The sequence below is a fragment of the Fulmarus glacialis genome, unplaced genomic scaffold (assembly GCF_000690835.1).
Source record: "Fulmarus glacialis isolate BGI_N327 unplaced genomic scaffold, ASM69083v1 scaffold14486, whole genome shotgun sequence".
In the NCBI taxonomy this organism is placed as follows: Eukaryota; Metazoa; Chordata; class Aves; order Procellariiformes; family Procellariidae; genus Fulmarus; species Fulmarus glacialis.
In genome coordinates, this window is record NW_009220125.1 from 17,158 (window position 1) to 30,618 (window position 13,461).

Here is a 13,461-nt window from a genome sequence, read left to right on the forward strand (position 1 = left end):
CAGAGCAGGACAGCCTGGAGGATATACTTAAGGTTGATAGATTATAGCTTGTTCATTGCATGGCTTTGTTACTGGTAGGTGCTATTATAAAACACCATCTCTGACCCTACAGTTAAACTCCTGTGAAGGATATGGGGGGGGAAAAAATAAGGAAGTGGTGGCTTGTTGCATTCAAGTCATTGTAACAAATAGTTCACTGTTAGGTACTTCTTCAGGGTGGAACCATGTGAGTGACAGTAGTTTGCTTCTCAATTTCTAATAACAAAATGCAGCGCGCTCTGGTAGTTTCTTAGCCTTTAATACAAGGTATGATGTTAAGATATTACTAGCATAAAGCATATTGCTATAAATCACTTGGACTATATCTACCTTGAGTTTTATTGCCTTAGGGCTGTTTAACACAGGTTTAAGAGAACAGCAACTCTAAATATTCTAAAAAGCAACATGGAATTTTAAAAAAGAAAATAAAAAAGGAAAAAAATCATAAAGTCAAAGGCTCTGCTCTTGGAAAATGCAACAGTATGTTTGGATATGGCTTGGTTTTGCTGGACAGCTGTTTGTTACCTTCACTTTAAAATATAGATACACAAGTTGGTGTTTATGCATTGTGTGCATTGAACCTACTTACCGTGATAGGGGGAGAAGTGAAAATGATAGAAGTATATAGCTCTCGAGTAAATTTCCACAGTAACTTGTGGCCAGAATGGCTATTTTGGACTTTCAGAAGATTAAGCAACAACAGTTCCTTCATAGCTACTGAAAGGGCAGCTCAGTGTGTAGATATGAGCAATGCAGAACTTGCTTTTCCCCCAATGTGTCTTGCCAGATACATGAGCTTCTGATATTTCTGTAGTTTTCTTTTACTAGACTGTGCAATGAGGTGAAAACTCTATTTGAAAAACAAACACTTTCTCTGCTGTTTCTCCATAACTTAGTAAGTTCCACAGATTGGGTCCTAACTTCTCTTCCTCGCTTTGCAATGTGTGAAAATATATTTTTCTGTCACTTGAGCAAAGAAGTCTGGCCTGTGTCAGGAGCTGGAGACTGTGCAGGACACGAGGGCATAAGTAGACAGCTTCAGTGCAGCTTTAAATTTGAGAATATTCAGTGATCGTGTAAAAGCCAGTAGCGATTTGTGGCACCTCATACCCTGTTCTGCTTCATCAGCATCAGTCTATCTGCTCTGCCTCCTTCAAAGTGCCAGTGCTTGTTTAACTGTGTAATTACGGAAACTGATAGTGGGTGGCTCAAGAAAGAGGAGAGGCACAGGTACCTGTGAAGGCCATCTTCTGACCAAAGAGGCTGGTTTCTTTGGGCTGCCAGTGGACAGAAAGGAGCTCCTACTCTGACATGCTTCTGGAAGAGCCCTTCTTCCTCCTGTGTCTTCAGAGAGAACCTAGAGTGAGCCTCTCTCAATGCTTCTGTGCAGAGTATGCACATGTGGTAGGTGCAAGGCAGCATTCAGCTCCTGTCACTGGGACTTTGTGTGAGAAATCAAACTGGAGTGATCCCCCATCAAATTTGTGGTTGTGAAGAATGGCTGTAATAATGATGATTTCCTTCCATAGGTTTCAAGATGCTTTATAAAAGTTCATGTTAATAGCATAACTTGAATTTAAATTTCTTGTTTTGTTTTTCTTATATTTCAGGTCTACCAGTCATGAAACGAATTCTTCTATTTTTTATCCTGGCTGCTGCTGTTATGTATGGTATACTGCATGGAAATCTGTGGAGAAATAACCTCTACTGGTATGGTGATGCTTTTTCACTTACAGTGCAAACATCCTCATGGCTGTATGAGAGATGTGGCTGTGAGTTGCTGTGTTGCTGAACAGTTGTTTACTAGTAATCAATAGAAGCGATTACTACTCTGTGTGTGTTTGTGTGTGTTTTGTGGTTGGTTTTTTTTTTTTTGTACTGTCAGGGAATGAATGTGATCATTCTGTCATGTCGCCCCGTCTTTCGTGTCACTTTTAAACCTAGTAGTTGATTTGAGCCTGGTTGTACGGAGAGGTCAGGACCTCAGAGCCCCTCTGAGTTTCATGAAAATAGGTGTTCAGGTGAGGAGAGTTACCTTATTTGTTTGTGTCACGTATCCATATCTCCTCTCACCCCATGTGTGTTTAGTGTTAGCTTGTTCCTTTAGGTGTCTGATAAATGATGTGGGAGAGACCTCCTGCATGCATGGGATTAACTGCAGGTGTAGTGGGCACCTTTTGAAAAGCTGAAATTTGTCGAGTCCCGGTGGCAACCTTGTGGGAAGTGAGCCTTTGCTGTCTCCAGGCTGCACGGAACAGGTGGCTTGGGACCTAAAATTCAGGGCTCTTATGGAAGAAGTTGAGTTTCCATTGGCCTTTGCATAGCTGTGACCAGGACTGACCAGTGTGTTTGTGTTATGAAGGTAATAGTGGTAGCTTTTGAAAGTAGTGATTGATGTGCCTCTGTTTGTCTTGTTTATAGCATACAACTGATACGAATGGCTTTCTGTTGTGGTTTCTGTTTATAGCAAACCACAGTGGAGTGACATTTCCCTTTTTGCAGGATTAGCTTTTATGGACAGACTTCCTCTGTGAGGGCTCCTCCTTCCTATGAGACTAGTGGAGTTACCCAGTAAGTTCAGCAGTTGAGTATTTGTGGGGGTTTTTTGTTTGGTTGATTGGTTTTTGGGCAGGTGGGAGGGATTGAGACTAAAATCAGTAGCCTTTGTCTTTAGGCTCCCTCTGTTCAATTGGTTATTGTACAGCTGTGTCCATTGGCTGTTTCTGTTATGAACACAATTGTAACATGTCTGGCAGAAAGGAATTTGTCCATGTCATGTTTCCAGTGTTTGGTTAATATTTATGGCCACTTAGAGTGACTGTCTGTGACAAGCAATGAATTGTTGGAAGGAGATCTGTTTACAACTTCCAAATTTCTGCAATTCTGAGTTATACCTGAATAAAATTAGCAGAGCTACAAGGGCAACTTTTGTGCTTAAAATCTAATAAATCAGAGGTGTGGTTCAGCTGTGATGTGCAAGTGCATGTATAAGCAGATCTTGTGCTAGTAAATTCCTGCAATTAGGTTTGTGGGACTAATGAGTGCCTCTGCTAAAACTTAAAAGCAGGCCTCTGCTCTCTCTGAAGCCATCCTGCAAAATGCCATCTGTGAGGCTGATGCTGGAAAGCAATGAGCTGGCCAGCTGATACATTTCACAGGGTGCTTTCTCAGTGTCAGTATTCACATGACAACTTGAGGTTACCAAAAGCAATTAACCTTAATGGTCTGTTTGGCTTGTGGTTTTAATGTGGTGGTTTCATCTTTCTGTTCTTAATGCAGCCCAGATGCACACATTGCTCACACTGAACTTTACCCTCCCTTCTGGGCTTCGTATTTGTTATTAATTGGGCTAAATCGCCAAGGCGGGAATGTGCTTAGAAGTGTAAGTCTTAGTCTTATTATGAGAGGAATGACTTATCCCCAAAGAATCTCATTTTCCTTGAAGTACCCTATGTGGTGCTGTCTATTCCCCTCTCCAAACAAGACTACTCCCCTCTCCTCTCTGAGGAGCACTGGTGATGCTATCTGGTATGGCTGCAGGGGTGATTCAGCCCCGGTGTCCTGCTTCTCTGGAAGGTGGGCCTGAGGTCTCACCTCTGGTTATGGCTGCTTTGATAGTTGCCGAGCAAGGGAGGTTGCAGACCCCTTGGAGCAGCACCGTGAGATAAAAGCCTTTACTAGTAAAAGTAATCGTACTGCAATGAGAAAGATCCATCTTTATAATAGAGACAGAGACAATCATGAAAATCTGGTGTGTTGTTAACTCAGTAATCAGCTTTTACTAATTTGGCTTGTCCCACTTTTCCTACCTTGTTGCTGCTACCTGTTCCTGTTTTTGCTATTTCTTTGAAATTCGTCTTTTGCAGGCTGCCACCTACGGCTGTGGAGAGAAGGAATGCGCTGGACACTTGCCTCCTGAAACCAACATTTGAATCTTTACTGGGGTGAGTCTTACGTGGGAAGTCGGGGGGAAGGAAAGGCTGTGCTGATTGGGATAGAAATGGGCTATTTACATATTCTGGACTATTTCACATTTGATTCACCTCTTGCAGTACAGCTTTTGGGCTTGGGTTCATTGCTGCTTTTCCTGGATGTGGCAATACAAATTGTTTAGCTTTCCACTGATCAGCATATGAGCAATACCACACAACTAACTCAGGATGCTGGTGTATCTACTGAATAAATAAATCCTTCCTGTTCAGATATTGTTGTTAGTAACAGTGAAACTATTTTAATGATTGAAATACAAGCCTTAACTTTTCTTTTCTCCATGCTTTTCTTGTAAAAGAAGCCTTCATGTCCAAGACCAAAACTCAGTCATTCTACTATTAAGAACCTAGACTTAAAAGATTAAGATTTTTTGGTAGCTAAGTATTTCTGTAGCAGCCAGGGACCAGAGAAGTTTTCATAGAATCATAGAATCATTAAGATTGGAAAAGACCTCTAAGATCATCAAGTCCAACCGTCAACCCAACACTACCATGCCCACTAAACCATGTCCCTAAGAAAAAATCTCTTCATGAAAATCTCTTCATTTTATTTGGAAGGAGTATGAAATGTGCAAAAATTCATCCAATCTTTAATGATATAGATTCTTCCCCTTCAATGGAATTTTAATGGAATTTAATTTTAATGAAATTTGGGATTATTCATGTTTTTGTTCCTCTGATAGTATTGTTGAATTGCGTGTAGGTGTCCTCCACCTTAAGGTACTCATAGGAAGCTTCCTTTGTAAAGAAGCAGTCAGATGAAAAAAGGAGGAGCTTCAACCCAAAACAAAGGAGGTGTCTGGTCACAAAACTACATCCAAGAGGTTTGTGAGGAAATACTGGGAGTTTTGTTATTAGAAGCACAAGTCTTAAATGAGAGATCAAGGAAGTGTTACAGGACCAGAAGCAGACAGGCTATATTGTTGGCTTTATGTTTTACCTGAGCAAACATTGAGCATGGCCCTGAGAAAGCCTGGGAAGATGTTTAGACCAAGTCCTGGCTGAAGGAGTCATAAAGCTCCAGGCAAAGACACCATTGTTTCTTTTTTTTTTTTTGTCCTTTTTGTGTACAAGAAAACATGGCTTTAATTCAGTGCTATTGTTGTTTTAAAGAACATGGAAGGATCTCAAGTTTGTCCTCCCCAAAGCAGTCCTGTAGTCTTTGATTTTGGTTCGCTCCCTGGCCCAGTGAGGTGGTCCTAGGTCCCTTGCCCACGGAGTGTGCCCAGGCTGTCTCTGTGTCAGGCACAGCAGGACAGCTCTGGTGCTGAGCAAGGGGGCAGAAATGGGAGCAGAGATGCACAGCCAGAAGAAGGTAGGTGCAGAGCTAGAACAGTCTCTTGCATATTTCCATAGCTCCTTTACAGAGAGAGTTTGCGCGAGCTGAAGATCTGGTCTGTGCGCTTTGGTAATAGCCTGGGGAGGTTGAAAGGATTTCTAACCTGGCAGAATTATTTATTGGACAGGAACCAGAGCTAGAAGAGCTAGAATTAAGAATCTCTTTGCAGTAGGTAAATTATTTATTATGTCTAAGCTTACCAGCTGCTTCTGAACAGCAAGGCAAGTTATTAAATTTAATATGAGTGTTTAGTGCATGATGTCTCAAAGTTAGCTGGTCTTGCTTAGTTAACCTATGGCCCAGTTCTTGGTGTGTGGTCTGTGGTGGCTTTTTTGTTTGTTTTGGTTTGGCTTTTTTTGTTTTGTTTTCTTTTTCCTTTTTACTGTTAGTATCTTCTGAATATGTAGAGCTTAAAGAGTGAGATATTTGATTTGTGAAACTGAGAGGGAGGGGTTTTTTTAACAGCTATTAATATTCTTAATGGAGAAACAAGTCATATGCTGGTTGTGGGTATTTATGATCAACTAGGTTTTCTTACTGTGACTGTATACTTGTGTGTTAATATTTTAATGTAAGACCTAGTATGCAGCATCGCTACAAAGTCAACCAGTTCAGTGAGTGCGTGTCCACTTAACTCCAAGGTGAAGCCAAGGGCATGGTAGCATGTGACGGGGTTGGATCTGCTGTTCATTCATTTGGCTTGACTTGGCAGATATGGTAATAAGAGTCCCTTCCCTGCTATGAGATAACCCTTGTCTCTGGTCACTGTCTTTTGAAGAAAAAAGTGACCCATTCTTTCTATCTTGATGCTTATAAGGTATGACACCATCATGTTCTAGTTTGCAGGAGGAATGCACTTTCGAGGCAAACCTCCTTGTGATCCCTATGCGCCATGCTTCTCATTGCAGGGCAGCCCTGGCACACATGCACTGGCTTCTTTCAGACATCTGACTTCTGGCTAAGCCAGAAGATGCACTGCAGGAGCACACCTGATGTGCTGCAGCTGCTGAGGGTTGTTCAATCTGTGGGACCCTACTAGAGTTAGTCCAGAGTAAAAGAAAAAAACCAAACAAACCCCGAGATGTGGACATGAGAACTCCATACTTTTTTGCTGTATGGATATACTCCGGTTGCCCCAAACTACTTACTAATGTCAACACAGCCATAAAGTGCCACTTGTTTGGAATGGGAGCGCATCTCAAATAAGCCGATGTGTTCAGGAGATGGTATTTTCAAGTTAAAACACCTTGTTTCAAATTCCATTCTTATTTATTAAATTGCCATATATAATAATAACTCTTACTTCTCCTTGCTGCCTCTGTTATGTACTTTTCAAACCTGAAGTTATTCATTGTCTTCCTGGGTTATGTATTCTATTAAATATGCTGTCTCATGGTGCTTTCATGTCATGTGATTTTATATATAACTTATACTAGCAATCATTTTATCTCACTCTACCTATATTTTCCAGTATAAAATCTTCCCCTTTTCTGTCACCTGCTTTCTTTCCCTGTGTTCTAGTTTTTCTTCTTTTAAAAATTGATAATACTTGAAGTAGGATAAAGAAAGCTTTTTTTTAAAAGCAATTGCATGTATTATTGGCTTATTCAAATACATCATGTGGATTTTTGAAACTTCTTACTTTTTCCCTTCATTAGTGTTGACAAAATATACCCATTCCTGTGCGCTAATGATTTTATCAGAGTGGCAGAGTTCCACGGGAGCGATAAGTTTGAACTACCTTATGGAATAAAGAGAGCAGGTTTGTGTTCCCATGTACCTTGTTTTTAAACGGAAATACCTGAATGGCGTGAAAGCCACCAGAATCTCTGGCCTTGGTCTTTCCTGTTCGCCGATGCCAGTCCTTTTGGGTGTATCTAGCAATGACTTAATGGTTTCATTTAGTCCCTCTGACCTGGCACCATCCTATTTTTAACAAACAAAACACCGTGTTGGGGTTGCCCCTCTTAGCAGAGAAGCTCCAAAAAGGGGTGGGAGTGAGCAGTAGTGGAGCTTATTCAGCTTCCTTTTGTTTGTATGTGGGCTGGAGTGCTAAAGATATTTAGCTAGTGCTTTGCTAGGTGAAACATTAGCTGTGTCAGTGTGATGGGGTTCGATCAACACACCTAAGCCGATTGGGATCCAGAGTCCTACTGAGGCAGAAGTCCCCAGGTTGGGGCAGTTATATCAGCAAAATTTTCCTTTTGCTGGGCTAGCTTCTCCCACCAGGGAAGGTGTCGCTGGGGCTGCAGGGTGTGTTCCCGCCGTTACGTGGCTGCTGTACCTGTGCAAAGTGTTTGGTTGCTCATGCCTGCTGCCCGTGTTGGTCAGGGCAGAGTAAACAAGGCCAGAGACCCTAAGGGTCTCAGTCGCCCTTTTGGAAAGGGTTGTAAAGTCTCAAGTCTCAGAGTTTTTAACACTGAACAGTGCACCTTCCTAGTACCCTGCAGGTCTGGGCGTTAGACTCTCGATTTGCCCTCCACGAGTGTAACAAGGATGGTGCATTTTGCTGCACCTCTGGGGTTGCGGTGAGGAAAAGTACCTTTGGGAATGAGTTGAGGCCCCCTCTCAGTTAGAGGCACGTTGAGTGTCCAGCAGGCGCCTGCTCACCAAGGGAGGGCTGGGAAGGTGTCTCTGCCCAGCTTTGCCAGTGAGCACAGGCTGGTTTGATACCTTCTCCCAAGATACATAATGCTGTTCCTGTCCCTGGCTGTGCGACCCTTCCTCTTGGGTCAAGGCTGCTTCTGTTTCAGCTGAAGGTGGGTAGAAGAAAAAACGAAGTCAGTTAGGATGCAGGTCTTGGATACTCTTCTGATGCTTATTGACTGTAACTAAGATTTTTTTGATACAAATCCCATGCTGTTTTCCAACAGGGGAGTGTTGGGGCAGGAAAAGCTTCCTAGAGAGGAGCTCTGATAAACCTGAATTTCTCTGGCATCATTCATTGACCTGTGACCCTAAATTACAAGTGTTCTTATTTTGAGTTTTTTATGCACAGTGCATAAAAACTACTGTGTCTGAAAATGCTGTAGTCAGGGTGGCATGCTTATTTTTATATTGGAAAGCACTGAACATTTTCATTAATCTTGTTTATATTTGCTTTCTAGAGCAATTTTTTCGTTTAGCACTTTCAAGACTGCAGAACTGTGGACTTTCCAGTGAAGATGACAGGTGAGATGGTTTATTTGCTACTGTTTCTGTTCATTGCATTTTTAATATTTATCTGAAAAAGAATGTCAGTGGCGTTATCCTGAAGTTGCTCAAGTTAGCCAAGATGCAGATCAGACCAACAGTGTCCACGCAATATGTAACTGATTCCAAGATTTAAATAAGTTTGATTTTAAACATATGTAGCACCAGCATTCAAGAATAATTTTTCTGTGAGGGAGCTTAAACTTACAGATTTCTCTTTGTAAGTGTGTTAGGAATTTGCTAGCTGAATGCAGTCCTATCTTCCTGTAGTATCTTTTTATACTTGAGGAAGGTGAAACCACCCCTTAAAAACTGGACGCGATCTCCTCTTTCAAAGTCACTATTAGTGTAAGCTAGAGAATGTTTGAGGTGAGCAGATGCAAACCAATGACTGTTTCTACGCAAAAGAAATCTTACACATATTCCCATGCCGCTGCACCTGCTGGCCTACTGCACGCCCTTGGTCGTGTGTATGCTCAGCTTCCTTTTCCCGTGAATGAGGGAGATGGAGGCAGCCAGGAAAGGCTGTTCCTGGCATTTTGGGAGTAACCAGGGTGTGGCGTGGAGCGGAGCATGCCTTAGATAACTCGCTTCCCATGCCTTAGATTGGCCTGTTTAAATCTCTTGGTTAGAAGCCACTTCTGCCGGGATTTTTTGTTTGGTTTTGGGGAGTCTTTCTGTGTTTGTCGTCATGTTGCTGGGGTTTGTTTTGTTTGGGTTTTTCTTTTGTTTGTTTTGGGGTTTTTTTTTTGGAGATAGTATACTTGCCAACCCTAGTACACTAAAATCCTGTGTTTACCAAGTGATGCAAATGACTTCTTAGATTTGCAGTCTAGCAAACGGGCTGACAACCTGCCATATATCATGTTAATATGCAGACTTCTTAATAGAGTTGAATGCAAATAATGCTGAGGTTGGCTGTACTTGGTTTTGTTTTTTAATCAAGGAGATCAAACAGAAGATTGTTGCTTCAAGCCAAATGCCAGGATCACATTTTAATTAAACTTGGGTCAAAATAATTGGTGTTAAAGCCTAAGAATTATCTTAGTTTTAATACCCAGTTTTCCTTTTCTTCACCTACTGTACTCCTTTCTTTCCCTGTGTTTAGTATTTATTTCTAGGATATTCTTGTGTTAAGGAGAAGGGAAAAAAAAAAAGGAAAAAATCCTGTTTTCTATCAGGAGTGTGGTAATTGGGGAAATTTATACAGAATTGGCTGACAAAGGCTAGTCTTTTGTCTGGAGTTTGAAGGAGAATGCCAAATGTTGTATTAGAAATTTCCTGAAATCACAAGTTCAGCACTATAATCATTTTGGCTGTGGAGTAGAGACGCTTGCAGTACAGCATAGTACCTTTTAAATAGAAATGTCTGTCCTATAGATCAAAAGTAAGGTAATTGATATTTTTCCTTTGAATGTAGGTTCTCTGAGATATAGATATGTTTAGTGGTTCTGGGAAGTATGCTTCATTTTCATAAAAGTAATATACTTCAGCAGTACTGAAGCAAAATGAGAACTATTACTATTTAATAGGCAGTAGTATAAAGAAATCAAATATACAATGACTTCATACAATATATTCTTTCTAGATCCATCAGGTTTTGTGTATAGCACTGTTAGGGCATGAATCTGTAGTAAGGAAGAGCTTTTTAAATGTGAAACACTTTGGGAATTAATCCTAACAACATTCTCTGGTAATACAGAATTATTAGGCAGCTCTGTAATGCTGCTGCCTTATTCAGCCTTCTTGGCAGAATGCAAACTGAATTTCCCTATAAACTTTTCTTGGAGCAGAGTGGGGGAACCTGCTATAAAGTATTTTAACAAATATTAGGCTATATGAGCACCAAACCTATGGTGCTTATATAGCTGTATTTGTGTGCAATTTAGGTAAAACTGTACATAGTGAGATACAAAAGATTTTTTTCTGATCAGTGCCGTTTTCCAAACTTAGGTGGAATTCCCACTGTGTAAAAGTCTAGTTCTCCAAAACTGTTTGGAAGTGAACAGTGTCACTGACTTCAGTGGAATAACCTGTAGGAGGAGGGTTTTCCAGGCTAGGGGTATATCCACAGAGTAACCTCTGAACACCCGCTCTACCCATTTCTGCATAATTACTCGCTGAGCACTCACTCTCAGGACTCTAAGCTCAACAGCAGTAAATTCTTACAAATGCATTTACACAATCCTGAGTCAACAAAATGTGACCTCTGCATTCTCCCTTTACCAAATAACCTCAAAGGAAATAATTTGCATTCCTCAACTGACTACGGGGGAGGGGGTGTTAAAGGAGTTGAGGTTGAGATCTTCTTTTTCCTTTTCCAGAGAAACAGTATTTCAGTGGAATGTGGAGGATGCAAGCCTTTTGACCTTTGAAGGCGACATTTCCATTTAACAATATTTCTTTATAGACTAGGCAAATGTTTCTTTTAGCATTTTGCCATATAAACAAAATATGTAAACTAATGCCTCGCCTTGAGATTAAGAGGCTCTTGTACACCACGTGAATGGTTTGAGTGACTAAAGGGATTGCATTTAGATGTTGGAGATCAGTTACCATGCAATTTGCATCAGGATCCATTTATACTCTAAGTAGATCTCTAACACGTAAATGCAATCCCGTAGTCACTCAAACCATTGCTATAGCAATTGTTATAGCTGAGGTCTTAATATTTCTCACCTTCATCAATATTGTGCTGGTGGTTGTGAGCTGGACCTCCAGACATTCAGTCTATTTTATTTCACTTGTAGCACACCTGATGTTGTTTAAGGACATCTGAATTTTTTTCTCTTCTTGCCAATTTATTGACTTGGAGAAAGAGTGAGTGTTACTCACCCTTTGGGGTGAGCGTTTGGGTTTTTTTTTAATACGAAAAGATTAGGAAAAAGGAAACTTTTAAGAAGTGGGGTTGGTAAAATATCTGGGAGTAACAGTCTGCTGAAAATGAACGTGTTTATTTCTGTGCTCTACAGTAAGTACAGGTCAGTTTATTTAACTTAAATATCTTTGAATACAGTCCAGCCTTGCTACATATTCTTTATCTCCATTTCATATGTCGGTTTCCTATGATACTGTGTTCTGTTCTTTTACTCTAGCATAAACCATTTCCCTCCCCGCTTATCGTTGTCAGTGGAATCTGTGCTACTGTGGACGTAGACCTACGATCGTAACTGGAGACACTTGAACACTGTGGGGGGGGCGGCCCTAAGGGGAGGAGACAATTCAGAAATAGCACGTTCGTGCCAGACTTGAGTTGGCCCGCTTCAACTTCCTGAGCTTGACAGAGATCAAAAGCTGGTCTTTCTAATTCGTTTGACTGTGTTTATGACTGTATTCATGTACAATTAATCAGGAGTATTTGATCTGCTTGTTGACTCTATCCATTTCAAAAGTTCACATACCAATGTTAGATGCTTTACTGGTTAGTTGAAGGCAGCTGATAACTTTATTTTTGAGTATGCGTTTTATTAAGGGCACTGGCGTTTGAAAGCTTAATCAAACTTCAAATTTCACTCCGTTTTCCATCCAAGTAGTATTAGTCAACTCTTAGCCATGAACAAGATCTGGTCTGCATCCATCAGTAACAGGGAATAGAGTTCAGATTTGACTTGAGAGCAGCCACCCAGCTTCTATAGCTGCGCAAACCTCAGTTGCCCAGCTCTAAAGTCACTTTTTATTTTACCCTCTCTGCCCTGAGTGTGTCCTGCTGCATCACAACTGCACAGTGCAGAGGAGAAACCAAAGAGTGGAAGGCATTATTTCAATAGCTAAGGACTGACATAGTGAAAAAGCTTCTTAAATCATAGTCTCCGCCAAAAAATGGAAGGTATGTAATAAGGAATCACTTAAAGTTCATCTACAAGGGGCGGAACAAGCAGCGCCTCCTCAGAGTAACCTTTTGGCTGCTTATCATGGTCAGAATATCACTTACCACGATCATACAAATCACTTGTAATGGAATTGACATAGTTTTTGTGAATTCACAACAAGTAGTTGGAGAGTATTAAAAAAATATTCAGCAAGATTAGAAGCTATTTTTCTGGCTTTTTATTGAGACCTGAAGATGGGTTCATGCATGGTGTGCCAGTCACTGCCAAACCAGGGTGTCCACCAAGTGTCGGGGACGGATGCTATAGCCAGGAGGTACCACCAGGAGTTGGAGTGTGAGTAGCAGTTTCGGATTTGCATTGTGGTGATGAGGTTTGTACCTCAGTTACCCAGCTGCGGCCGCGTAACTTTTGGTGTCACTGAATTCAGAGGTTTGAGATGATTGAAACTTTCAGTGGTTTACAGAGGCATGCTGTAAATGACAGGAAAACATGATACAACCATATGCTAATTCTGCGCTTTTTCCCCCTCTCCCTCATTCCACCTTCATCACTTACTGATGGCGTTTTTTGTCCAGTTGTCCTGTTTCCTTCCTGTTTCTCCTCGCTGTTGCTTCTCTGTAGCCCAGGATCTGGCTTTGAGCTCTATGATACAGCTGCAAGTAACAAAGTATAATTTGGGAAAAGGGTAACTGCTGGTCCCTTCCTTGTACACTTTGCAAGAGGCATACGTTCATCAGCCTGCTTTCTCAGGATATCTTAAAACTAGATTGAAAAACTAATTTGAAAATGAATGGGCTGAAGCAGTCCTGGAGTAGAGAGGGAAGGGTTTTGTGGGTGTAGAGGGAATGGGCATACTGAGGACAGGATGGTGTAACAGGTTTTCACCCCTCTGATTTCTGTGGTACCGAGTCACATGGACTTACGACATTAGCTGGAAATCTTTTTATGAATGCTTGGCTTCTACTAAGCTGCTCAGGAAACACTAGAGAAAGGTGTGCCAGCTTTTTCCATGTCACCCCACCCTGAGAGTTGCATTTAGCAGCACTATTTTTATTTTTATATATATGTAAAA

General features: G+C 41.2%; 1 protein-coding gene across 1 annotated transcript; it reads left to right on the forward strand.

The window, feature by feature from the left end:
* Nucleotides 1–1,654: 1,654 nt before the first annotated feature.
* LOC104078846 (type 2 lactosamine alpha-2,3-sialyltransferase-like) lies at nucleotides 1,655–8,538 on the forward strand (the record flags this gene model as incomplete). Its single annotated transcript, XM_009580653.1, has 5 exons — nucleotides 1,655–1,749; nucleotides 2,542–2,610; nucleotides 3,906–3,983; nucleotides 7,026–7,129; nucleotides 8,475–8,538. Coding segments are annotated over exons 1-5 (404 nt in total), but the record flags the coding sequence as incomplete, so codon positions are not given.
* Nucleotides 8,539–13,461: the final 4,923 nt, after the last annotated feature.